This window comes from Tenebrio molitor, chromosome 4, assembly GCF_963966145.1.
Source record: "Tenebrio molitor chromosome 4, icTenMoli1.1, whole genome shotgun sequence".
Classification (NCBI taxonomy): Eukaryota; Metazoa; Arthropoda; class Insecta; order Coleoptera; family Tenebrionidae; genus Tenebrio; species Tenebrio molitor.
In genome coordinates, this window is record NC_091049.1 from 24,372,638 (window position 1) to 24,385,050 (window position 12,413).

At 34.3% G+C, this 12,413-nt stretch overlaps 1 protein-coding gene across 2 annotated transcripts; it reads right to left on the reverse strand.

Annotated features, from left to right (window-relative positions):
• Nucleotides 1-1,313: 1,313 nt before the first annotated feature.
• LOC138128532 (receptor-type tyrosine-protein phosphatase alpha-like) lies at nt 1,314-9,298 on the reverse strand. 2 transcript variants are annotated; one of them, XM_069044733.1, is made up of 22 exons: nt 9,105-9,298; nt 8,949-9,053; nt 8,755-8,897; nt 8,542-8,704; nt 5,879-6,202; nt 5,575-5,823; nt 5,398-5,523; nt 5,208-5,338; nt 4,960-5,149; nt 4,560-4,657; nt 3,751-4,464; nt 3,613-3,700; nt 3,484-3,560; nt 3,110-3,244; nt 2,886-3,057; nt 2,595-2,650; nt 2,331-2,541; nt 2,151-2,278; nt 1,939-2,076; nt 1,742-1,887; nt 1,553-1,688; nt 1,314-1,497 (listed from the first exon to the last, which is right to left on the reverse strand). In XM_069044733.1, the coding sequence occupies exons 1-22, from the start codon at nt 9,238-9,240 to the stop codon at nt 1,420-1,422; spliced, it is 3,744 nt and encodes a 1,247-aa protein (XP_068900834.1). In that variant the 5' UTR covers nt 9,241-9,298; the 3' UTR covers nt 1,314-1,419. The 2 variants fall into 2 exon arrangements, with proteins under 2 accessions (XP_068900834.1, XP_068900833.1); XM_069044732.1 differs by having other exon boundaries at nt 2,595-2,730; nt 2,783-3,057; nt 9,105-9,296.
• Between the last annotated feature and the right edge of the window lie 3,115 nt (nt 9,299-12,413).

Here is a 12,413-nt window from a genome sequence, read left to right on the forward strand (position 1 = left end):
AAAGATAATAAGCAAACCTGCCATTTTCTAGCACCTGTTAGTGTAATTATAATTTTCTAAGAATCACTGGTTTAATCTCCTAATCCCTCGGCAGCAAGGTCGTGGTCGAACTGAAGGGTCGGATTAACGCTATCTCATTAGCGTGGTCGAACTGACGGACGCCACTTCTTATTACTTATTACCTGTCGAACACTGCTTTTATTTAGCCCCCTATGAGTAGCAACCCCTCTTATGGACCACTCCTCTTCTAATTTGGAAAGCATCAAAACTTTGTCTTGCTCTGTCAGTCGAGGCATTTTGACTTTTCAAAAGTTTAAATGTCAGAGTTGATTGATTACAACCCTAATTTAAAACAGCGAAAATTAGGTGTACGCGAAGGTTTTGAAATCAAGGGTACTTAAATCAAAAGCACTGACGAAACTTTTAAAAAGCGCGGATTTGAACGTTGTTGAGATCATTAGTCGCTAAAATCCTCCATAATTTCTCTGCGTTATTAGGAACAGTGAGACTGGAATAAATAATTTGGTTATAAGCGCAAACTTTTTTGCAGCTAAATTTATTATTATTAGACGTCATAGCGAATTTATCAAGCACCACAGGCATAGGCGTGGCACCTAAACGATTGGACACAAATCGCGATACCCTAACTTTTTCTTGACTGGATACACTTTCTGGACTATTGTCGAATAACTCTCTGACCTGTGTGGGTACTATGGCGGACAATAAATTTAGGCCGAGCTGTCATTGGCTTGACATCAAAATGTGAAGCTGGCATTATGTTCAACTAACCCCATTTTCGATATTTGTCATTCTTGTCATCGTGACAGCGATAATCAAAATTAAAATTGGGAAAAGAAGCGTGCACCAGAGAGAAGTGCTACTACAAATCAGTTATGCTAGTGCGTCATGATCTGTAAGTTACGAAAAGGGCGAAGGAAACGCTAAACCGCTTGAAAACCTTCAGTTTGACAAACTGACACATCAGTCATAATGACAATAAATGGTCGCTTGCATTGACTTTTTTCAAATGTCAGAAATTTGCCGGGCTAAATTTATTGTCCGCCATAGTACCTGTTTTATAATTTTCCAGTTTCGACTAGATCAAATATGCAAAATTTCTTGATCAGTTTCGAAGAATGAAATTCCTCAAACTTATTTTCGATACATTCCGGCTGTTCCATAGTACGAAACGAGAGGACATTCAGTTTCATAAAACTGAGTAAAAATGACATTCACTGTATAAGTCACTGATAACCTTAATTTAAAGGAAGCGGTCAACTTGTTGACCGAATTGCAGAAGAGAAGAATCCACCTGAACTCATTTTCCTTTATTAAGCTGGTATTATAAAAGAAAATAATATTATGTATATTCTACAATAAGTATAAAATATAAAAATATTGCAAATAATAAAAAGTCTATTATTCCTCTATATGGTCGTAACCTTCAATATTTCGAAAATAATCCCCAACAAAGGAATATATAAATGCAAGTTGTTTCTAAAACGAAAATGAGTTGAAAATCTTGGTTAAAATTGGGCGATTTCTGTATTACCGAATTATTCACAAATTTTTTTCCGCTTCTTCTTGCGACTCGAATGCCATTACACACATCAATTTCTAACTCATTTTCGTACTTCTCTAGAATGTAAGATAACACCACAAACAAACCGCAAGCGCTGACTCCATCGCTGTTTTAATAAAAGTCTTTTTAATACAACTAAATAACACTCTTAATACTTACCTGCATACGATCAAAGGTGCCCACTGCCTTGCAAAGTTTTTAAATTCATCTATAATTTGAAAAAAATTGTTATTTGAATTTGGAAGTTGCCGTCTTTCATTCCAATCACTAAATTCACATACGTAAATAACATTTTCGTACAATATCTACAAGACAAATGTCATTTAATTTTTGGATTTAAAAAATGTATTTCTCACTGCTCCTGTTTCTTTCTTAGAGGCTTGCAACCGTAGGCGAGTTATTATGCCGTAACCCGTTTCCACCTCTCTCAAATATCTCACTCTAATTGCTTTTGAGGAGGTGTCCCAGCTTCGAGGCCACAGAAATTGCTTGTCCTAAATTTCCAACCAATTAATTTAATTTACTTTCATATAGTTAGAAATGAGACTTTTATTCTGTACCCACTTACTCTAAGTTTATTTAAAAATAAGATGTGAGAAATTTTGTTTGCTACTACCACATTCCAAAATCTGGAAGCCATTTCCCTTTGTGGTTGTTGTATGATTAAATATTTCTTACTTCTTTTATAACCGTCAACTTAAATATGTAAAACTAATAAAGGAGATCTGCATGTTTCAGGAAAACTAACCATATGTTGGAGACAGCAGCTTATTATTAGGGGGTGGGGGCTCGGGGCTCCAAGATTTAACTATCCTATCGTGCCAGTTAAATCGTTTTACGTAGCTAAGCTGTTGTTTAATAACATTGCTATCGAAATTGTCCGCAAGAGATTTTTTAAATGGAGTTTCTAATTCCATTAAACATTCCAAAACAATCAAGTGTGTCAGTAAGTAATGTTCCTAGAATTCAATTTTTGGTGTGAAGATTCCCTAAAGTGAGATATCAGGTTTACCATTCTGTTGACCATATATGGTCTTTGTTCTCTCATGTTCCTCATCAAAGCGTAAAAATTTACTTCATTCTCTGCACTCGCCATTGCTAAAGCTAAATCACATAAAATTAGAGTCCCAGTCCTGTTTACTCCAAACCTGGAAAAACGAATTTTAAAATGATGTTTCCTATATTTTTTACATTTTTTACCCAGAATGAATTAAAATTGGAACAACACTGTTTTCAGTAATCCGTCTTATATGTTTCACCGCTGGTACCACTCCGTTCGGGTAGAATGGCGTTTCAGTATCAGAATCCCATCTGAGGTGGAGATGTTTGATTCTTCTACAGTGCTGCATGTAGTATATTTCAAAAATTCGGATATCATGGTACTCGTAATTTTCTTGTTTAATTAATTTAATCGTCATCTCTCCACATTCAAATAAAGTGTTCAACTTTTGCGGCCAGTACTCGGCACACATTCTCTGAAGAGAACGAAATTACATTTCTGCCAAATTAACTAACTGGAAAACAAACCTCTTTATTTTCTATAAAATTCGTTGCCATTACAATGGTTTCTATTTCTTCTTGCCAAATTAATCTCCAAAAATCTGTGATGGTATAAAATTTCGGCCCTTGACAAGTTATGTAAGTTTTTGGACGGTCATACCCCTACAAGTAGCGCATTATATTTTTTTTTCTATTCTGCACCTTTAACACAGTATGAGTTGTATTACACTCGTTTTATAAGCCATTTTGTTGCACTTGTTTGCTTTATAACAAAACTCGTGCGACAAAATGGTATAATAAATTACTATTTTTACTACTGTTGCCATGTCAAACTTTCCGTTCGTAGAAAATGTACTTCTTGGTGCACTCGTTACACCAATTATTATTATTTAGATTCTTACATTAATATAGGTGGCGTTTATGTAATCATCTGTACCCATCCCTTCTAGTGGTCGGAGAATGACCCTAGTGGAATCATCTGAAAATGTATTATGTGGTTAGGTAATTCATTTATAAAATTTATACACTACATGGAATGTACGTCTTATCCTTATTCTTATTGACATTTTTACTTTCCAGACCGACTGCATACGATTTGGTTGATGTTTCTTGAAAAGACTTTATAAAAGTGAATAACATTAATAATTTTATGTTGGTTCACCACTTACGCAAAACTGATTTTCGATATTCCTACTTGACACCATTGTTTTTTTTAAGTAACTCTCTAAATACTCTATTTTAATATTGGCAACAATTGTCTGACTCTCTTTGCCAGGAACTGGCATTAGCATTATGTTTTCCATCCTATCCATTTTGTTGTCATTATTATTTTTCTGGCGACATCTTTTGAAATAGTATAATGTACCCACTAATGTAAGCAACAGACCCAATGTTACAACTAATACCACTATTACAATTAGTGCGGTATTATCTGTTAAATCGCCTTCGACTTTACGAAGGGTATTGTTACTTTTATCTGTGACAGTTGTATTACTTCCAGATTCCGTCCTTAAAGTTGTGTTTATGATTCCATTTTCTGTGATTAACTTTATCGGATTCACAGTTATTTCAGGAGTGAAATCTCTGGGCTTGTGCGTATTTTCTGTTGCAACCGTCGTTTCATGATTTGTGGAAGGAGTAATTACGTCACTTGTAAAAAAATTAAATTTGTCCTTTACTAAATTTGTAGTTTTTTTCTGTTGCGTTTTTGGGACTCCTGAAAACCTAAAAGATTCAACTGAAGTGTTATCTATTAGCTCAATTTTGTCTGTGAAATTGCACCAAAGCTTTATTGTGCAATCAGAGGTAGTCACATTTTCAATTTTTGTGTTAGTTTCATTAGTTACTTTCATATTAGTAATGCTCGTATTTTGCCAGGTACACTGAAATGTAAAATGTATTTGTAATCGCGACAGTTTGACATTTCTTAGATACTTTTCTTATTTACTCTAATTGCAAATCCACACTTTTAACTTACCATATATTCAATTATGTAATTAACGGGGGTGTTTTTTTCAATACTTTGCCATTCTAATGATATGGCACCGAAATTATCACGATCTGCGCGAAGATTTTCTAAAATAAACACATATTTAATAAGAATATCGTTTATAACAAAACTTGAATGTTGCTTTTAATGTGATATGAATGTATCTAATACATAAATGATATACTGCGTGTCCGGGAGAAAAGTGCCGTTAATTTATGTCTGGTATCTTTCAAAGTGGAGGCAGGAAAGAAGAAAAAGAGGTTTGACAATAATGTTGTTACAAATTTGTTACGAAAAAAATCTCCTTCGCAATTCGAATGTTTTTTAAGTTTAGATTCAAGTGAAATGAAATTTGACTCTACACTGAGAAACAAAAAATTAAACTCACTTTTATACGTTTTTAACTCCTTTATATTCTCCACAGAAGACTGATTTTGCACTGTTAATATCACTCTTACGTTATAAGCATGTGTTTCCGTCGACAAATTATGAATTGTATACGTCTGATGACTTTGCGTCAATAAACTAAAAGAAGCTACTAATGGAGCCGAATAATTTCTATACACACTTTCATTAACCTAAAATTATCGAAGAATGTGAAAGAAATTCAAATATTTATTTTTTGATTGTGCGCACTTCTTTATATTGAACTTGCCAAAATTCCGGCATCGTTTCGTTAACTCCGTAGTCCAAATCTACAATTATTTCTACTGACTCCTCGGTTATCGACTTAAGTGAAGGGGGATTCACCAAAACAGGTAACTTTTCTGAAATTAAGTCCGTTAGAATTAGATACTCCTAAAGCTATATTATTTCAAATAATTACTTGAACAACCGTTTCCGAAAAATGGTTGTCTGCATTTTGTACAACCATATACAATGTCACAATTTCCACATGTATACATGTCACAAGTTAGGCTGCAATTTAATCCCCAGTAACCATTCTTACAAGCTGGAAATAATAATTAAAATGTTTATATGTCTCTTCGCCACCCTTACTGACTTTCTGCACAATATGTTCCCCTATGTCCCCAGGCACAGGAACAACTTTCATTTTCCAAACAAATTTTATGCTTTTCACATTTAGAATACAATTTTCCTAGTAACTCCTCACAACTTAAGTTGCAATTTTTTCCTAGATATCCAGGTCTATCGCAAACATTTTCATTGTTCTTACCTTCGTCTTGTGCATTCAAGTTTTTGCATATGTGATGACCTTTACTGTTAGACTGTAGAGGTGCCGAGAAAGTTTCTGAAAATTATTGAAAAATCAAGTTGTCTGCAATGGTATTTTCTAAGACTGTTACTTATATTTCCTTTGCAAAAATGTATGGCGTCGATAGCCCAATATCCTGTTGTTCGACTACCTAAACATCTTCTAAAAAAGGAAAGTTTTCCTTGTCCAGAAAAATTACTTCTAATTATGACATTTTTCCATAGTTTTAAACCTTCACTGTCGTTAAATCCATCCACAATTTTAGACGAATTATTTTTTTCATTCACATTCAGAATTATTTCCAAGGAACAATTCTTGTCCACGGCGACAAACATAGAAAGGCAGTAGTTTTTTGAAAAAGGTAGATTCCAGTAATTGTAGTTTGAGCTAATTTTATCAGAGTATAAAAATTTATCTGTAAGAAGATTTCAAATTATTTTGCAATATTATAATAGATAAGAAATATCAGAATGTTTACATTTTTTATACTTACATACTTTCCTTTCATATTACAGGTTTATTATAAATGATTTATAACATCCTAGTTGGCTGAGCGATTAATTTTAGGTGTACCGCTTTACATAAATACCTACTTGACTACCTGACAGTTTACAAATTTCCGGCTGTAAAAGCTATCGCCAGACTGCGATACTAGTCTGTCTCATGTTATGAGTTTTCTACGCCAACTACGATGTTATAATTAGTAATAATAACTCTGTTGAAAAATCTAGAGAGAGATGAGGAAAACTTGCTTGAACTAACTAAACTAAGTTTAATGCTTTAATAACTAAAGTTAATGCAATCAATTTGTAGTAATTAAAAGTAATTAAGTACATAGTTCAACAAAGACAAAATTACAAAAATCAGATAACGATTAATAATTGACGAGATACCACAACTATTTTTATGTATACACTATCGGACAAAAGTAGAGCAACAAAATTGATGTTTCAATTGTAACTAAAAAAAAGTTTTAGAATTTGGTGATTTTTTTAACTAATTTTAATGAATTACCACCTCTTACGTTGAGTAATGCATCAGACAAAAATTGTACAATTTCTGCATAGTTTGGCTTCAAAAATGTTAATATTAAAAATTAATGAAAAAACCATTGCGACAAAAGTAGAGCAACACTTCTATACAAAACGATTTTATTTAACTTATCGAAAACAACAATTAAAAAGAACATTAAAAAATAACAATTATCTATAGTACTACTCTAATAATTAATGGAATATTGGCATTGAGGAAATCAAATTTTGAATGGTATTGTCTGGAAGGTTTGCCCAAACTTCATTAATTTTTTCAAGCAATGCCTGTGTATTTGGAAACCGAGTTGTGCGAATTCGACGTTCTACCTCGTCCCATAAGTTTTCGATCGGGTTGAGATCTGGAGACTGTGCTGGCCACTGCAAAATCTCAACATTGTTATTCTGAAACCATTCCTGAACAAGTCGCGCCGTGTGTTTAGGGTCGTTATCATGTTGAAACACGAAACGCAAAGGCATTTCCCATTCTGCATATGGTAGCATTACATTTTGCAGAATGTCCCGATAAACAAATCTGTCCATGATTCCCTCAATACGGTGCAAAGGACCTACTCCATTCCACGAAAAACAGCCCCATAAGAAAACACTCCCCCCTCCATGTTTAATTGTAGGCGTAACGTACTTAGGATTGAATCTGGTGTTAACTGGTCGTCTTACACGTTTCATTCCGTCAGAATTGTACATTTTATAGCGAGTTTCATCGCTAAAAAAGACTTTTTTCCAATCGTGTATGGTCCAGTTAATATGCTCTCGTGCAAATGCAAGTCTAGGTAATCTGTTTCTTCTAGAAACAAGGGGCTTTTTCGCTGGACGTCGACTAAACAATTTTGCTTGTACTAATCTTCGTTGAATTGTTCTTGGACTAACCAGAATTTCCGGAATTTCTGCAATAATTCGTGGTGCAGATAACCATGGATCATTTTGAGACATTCTTTTAATCCGTCTATCCATTAAAATAGTAGTTTTTCTGGGTCTTCCTGATTTTGGAATTTTGTCTAAGTGTCCTCGTCTGTTGTACGTAGAAATTATTTTTGACACGCTGTATTTCGGCAAAAGAAACTGTTTCGAAATAGCAGACTGTTTCTTTTTTTCTAAATGGGCATTTATTACCATCTGCTTTAATTCTTTGCAGATAGGGATGCCTCGTGGCATGACTAAAATTATGTGGAAATAACTAACAATAATAAATTGGAATATTTTAGTTCTTACTTCAAGGAAAGACTTTTATTTTACGAAAAATTCAAAGTGTTGCTTTACTTTTGTCGCATAAACGGCGTGCACTTTCGACGATAAAATTTCTTAAATTGCTTTATGTTAATATTATAAACGATTAGTTGTCACAGGCGACAACCGCCTACTTGGGATTAAAAAAGTAATTAGAATTTGTTTGTATTTCTGCCATTTAAATATAAAATATTGAATTTTTTCCTTTTCTTTTTTGAAGTTGCTTTACTTTTGTCCGATAGTGTAAATACTTAGTGAAATAAATGAAAATAAAAAAAGAAAGCTTTCAAAGAAATGATCATAACTTGATGAAAATATTGTAAACCAATTTTAAAACATCTGGTCTCGAATCCTGCTTCTACCTTGTAAATTGTATAAGTTTTTATGTATGCTTTTAATTATTGCGATGGACAAAATTATAAAAAAATTTCAACCTCAACTAAAAAATTTTACCATTCCAGAAAATTTGATAATTACTTACAGTCATGTAACTTTAAATTCTTGTCGTTAATTATGACTGATTCTGGATTGAAATTTAATTTAATTCTATGTAGGAATACACTGTTATTAGAAAATATCGTGAAACCATTATTTTTTGCCACTATGGCGTAGTGAAACCATTGATAAAAATTTCCTCTCGAAGCCTATAAGAGACGCCGTTTATGTTAGTAATTTTAAATATTTATATACTTGCGATTTTATTGAAGAAAACCGGTTGTCGGTTTTTAATATCCTCTGAAACGAGGGTCAGATTTAAGTAGCCGCTGTTTGAGTATATTGAAAAACAACGTATTTTGTTTTGGATAACTAGTCCTTTGAATGTTGTTATTGGAAATCCTTAGAAATTGTCTTTGAGTTGAAATTGTTACACAAAATCCAAATAGTTACCTTCCCATCGTTGATCTATAACTGGACCAAATGAAGCATTTGTTGAATCTGTTTTCATCCAATCGTCAATCTCTTCGCTTATTTCAATTAATGGGTGCGCAATGTCTGAAAATGACAATTTAATAGATGCCGCTTACCTGATAGGCGCAACCGTACTCATTAGGGGTGTAATGTAGACAACGGAATCTTGTGAGGTTACACATGTTATCTTTTGATTTTTAATTAGAGTGATTACTTCGGATAAAATTATATTTTTAAGCAGAACACAATATAAAGTTACCCAAAAGAACATTTTTTGTTTTAGAGTGAATTTATTGATAGAAACTGGATGATGACAGAGTAATTGATTAGATATGGCTTAAAATTATTATCCTATTCGGATTATTTTTTTGATAAAAGTATTAATCCACAAATTTGTTCAGCGTGGAACTGTAAATAAAGAGAAATCAACCAGGGAACCAGGTAATCACATCAATTTATCTTTTTAGTACTGTAACCAATTTTACAAAGTAAGATTTTATACAGGGTTATTCACGAGAGGGGTACTTCTGAATTTTTATTTTGCCGCAACCAACAATACCAATGGCAGTAACTACTAAATCAAATATGTTATTTCTTTTAAATTAGAAATCAAAGTAAGTTGGATAGATTTGTGAGAAATGTCAGATTGACAGATAACCTGTATTTAATCAAAATTCAACACATAAATTAACAAATTAAGTTAATGTAAAAAGTGTGTCTACCATCGGCTTCTAAACATCTGCAGCGACGACAGAATTCTTTCCACACTCCATAAATGAGAAGCATGTCAGTTTTTTCGTCAAAGATTTTTTGCTTTAACGTCAAAGAGACAGAACTAAGGGCCATCGTGGATTCAGTTATAATTATTTTTAAAATTTGAAATCAAGATATTGTTGCAATGTGTATAATGGGTTGCGGTAAAAAGAAATTCAGAAATACCCCTCTCGTGAATAACTCTGTATACACTGCGTTTTTTATTTCGCTGAACATACAATGTAAAATGACTATGTTCAGTTCTAAAATGGACAAGTCACTTCATTTGAAATGGGCACCCAAACTTACAGATCCATGAATCCTATGTTCAGTAAAATAAAAAACTCAAGGTATAATATTAAACCTACCGTGAGTCAAATCCAAAGGAACCGACGAACTTTGAAACCATTTACTGAGATAATCGCCAGCAGAAAAGTCGCAGTTGACGGCCACTTCAACAACGTTGAGAATCACAAGAAAATGCCGTACCACAACACACGAGTACTGCAAACGCATTGTCAAACTGCCAACAGAACCTTGTAAGAACTTCGAATAAACGCAATTCTCGAGTATTCGAGAAACCGAACTCAACGAAGACAACGTCAACGGGGGGCGAAGCTGTTGAACCTCACATCGGCAACGGGGGTCTTGCTATGCAAAAAACCCGGGCCAGACATGAACAATCACTGCCAGAATTGATCCAACACATTGTCCAATTCAATCCACAACGCAGCAGAAGGGACAGCATCTACACGGCGAAATCGAGGAAGCGCCAAAACCGAGCCGAGCGAAGACAACTTCAACGGGGGGCGAGCTGATGAATTCCACATCGACAATGGGGGCCCTGCTATGCAAGAGACTCGGGCCAGCAACCAAAATCGCTGCTAAAATCATCCAAACACGTTGCCCAATTCATTCCGCAACTCAACAAAGGGGACAGCATTAACACGGCTTTTTCGAGGAAGCACCACTGACCAACAGAGGCTTCGGACACACCATAAGATGTTTTCCGTCATCTCCAGGGATCTACCGGAAACCAGGGGGCGTCTGTAACGGTCCGAATAGGTTCGATAAATTAAGAATTTTAATTTTAAAATAATTTCAACGAAATATTTTAAATACCGTTCATTTGCGACGGAAATGCTAGTCAGTTGTAAATTTTATTGATCTTTGTCCACAAGTGTCGTACCACATTCCTCAAGTGAAATCTGCCAACCTTTCTTTGAAAAGGCAGGTACGCGCCCGGTCCGAACACAACACAAAGATAACAGTTTCATGGGAAAAGAAACATTGCAAAATTTACTCGTTCGACAATTTGGGGAGTCCAGTTAAAATCAGGGGATAATTGAGTTAATGAATTTGATGTTAGCAGGTTTCAAATTGAGAGAACCACCAAATCAATATTCATTAGGTTAATTTACTCTTTTTAGCATTCTCCAATTTGTGGCATATTTGTAATTAAAAAGCGAGAATTGCAAATTAGAAACAAAGCGCTTTTTCATCGAAAATAACTAGGATCGTTTGCACTTTTAGTTAGAAAAGTAACAAGGCAAAGTAGTGTAATGATTTGAATACATTACTTTTTCCGCCAAATATTCGAACCTGCGCAAAACGGTAACAAATGTGGTCGTGATCGTCATCGAATCGGAGGAGCCCTACGTTGTGATTTTCTTTTGGCGGAAAAAAGGTTCGGAATGCAAACGACGAGGGTTCCAGTTGGAAGAGTGTCGATAGAAATGAAACAACTAGGTGTGGAGGACGCCAAACTTTTATTTTGTTGGCTTCTGTAAATAGTTAATTTTAGTTCTTTTCATTTTGTTTGGTTTTGTTCGGTTGATTAAAACAATTGACGATAAATTTGTTAACTTGATGACGACGATATGACTAAACAAACAAGGAGAAAAGAAAATAGTTGCACTGCGCTGGAGACAATGAAACGAATTTTGAAAATTTTGATTGACAATTTTTAACAATGAAAAGCCACAATTAAACGACCAATTATGACTAATCCGGCTCGAAGGACCAAAAAATGTGTGTCTCCAGGGCACTTAAGTCAGTTTTTGTTGACTTAAGCCTACCTAAGCGAAGAGCTTTGTTCGATTTTCTCCGTGATCCACAATTTGTTAAATCAAAATTGACTTACCTTTTTTGCGGACCGCGAAGAGACCATGGACCGATTGGCATGGGTGGAATTCGACGATAATTTTGGACTTCGGTGCCACTTCAATTAAGTGGGTTTCACGACACGAGACAACTATGTGTGTTCACTCAGACGGTCAAATTCGAAGTCTCTTTCTTCCCAAAAATGTCCATCACCGGTAGGGGAGGTTTCGTCAACCCCGATTTTGCACGAAATTGTGAATCGGTTAACGCGCAATACCAATGACAGAGGGTGCAACTATTTTCGAATTGACTATTTAAAACTAAATTAAACTAGGCGCTAAAACTAACCGAACAAAACCAAACAAAATGAAAAGAACTAAAATTAACTATTTACAGAAGCCAACATATTTCATTTAATTATTTTGATCTGCAATAACTTTGAATTTTGAAGCGAGCAACGCAAGATGGCAACAAAACAAAATAAAATAAAATATATACGCAAATAAACAGCATTAAACGATGCAACACAAAATACATTTACCAAAATCGAAATAGCAAACGATTAATTTTTTAAAGAAATCAAGACAA

Bases quoted from the DNA above. Each gene is read 5' to 3' on its own strand.
- LOC138128532 (XM_069044732.1), bottom strand. From the start codon at position 9,240: ATGTTCTTTTGGGTAACTTTATATTGTGTTCTGCTTAAAAATATAATT. The intron at 5,339-5,397 runs GTAATTATTTGA...ACTTAATTTCAG, and splicing joins TTTCGGAAACGGTTGTTCAA to AAAAGTTACCTGTTTTGGTG. The intron at 2,542-2,594 runs GTAAACCTGATA...ATTGAATTCTAG, and splicing joins CATATATGGTCAACAGAATG to GAACATTACTTACTGACACA.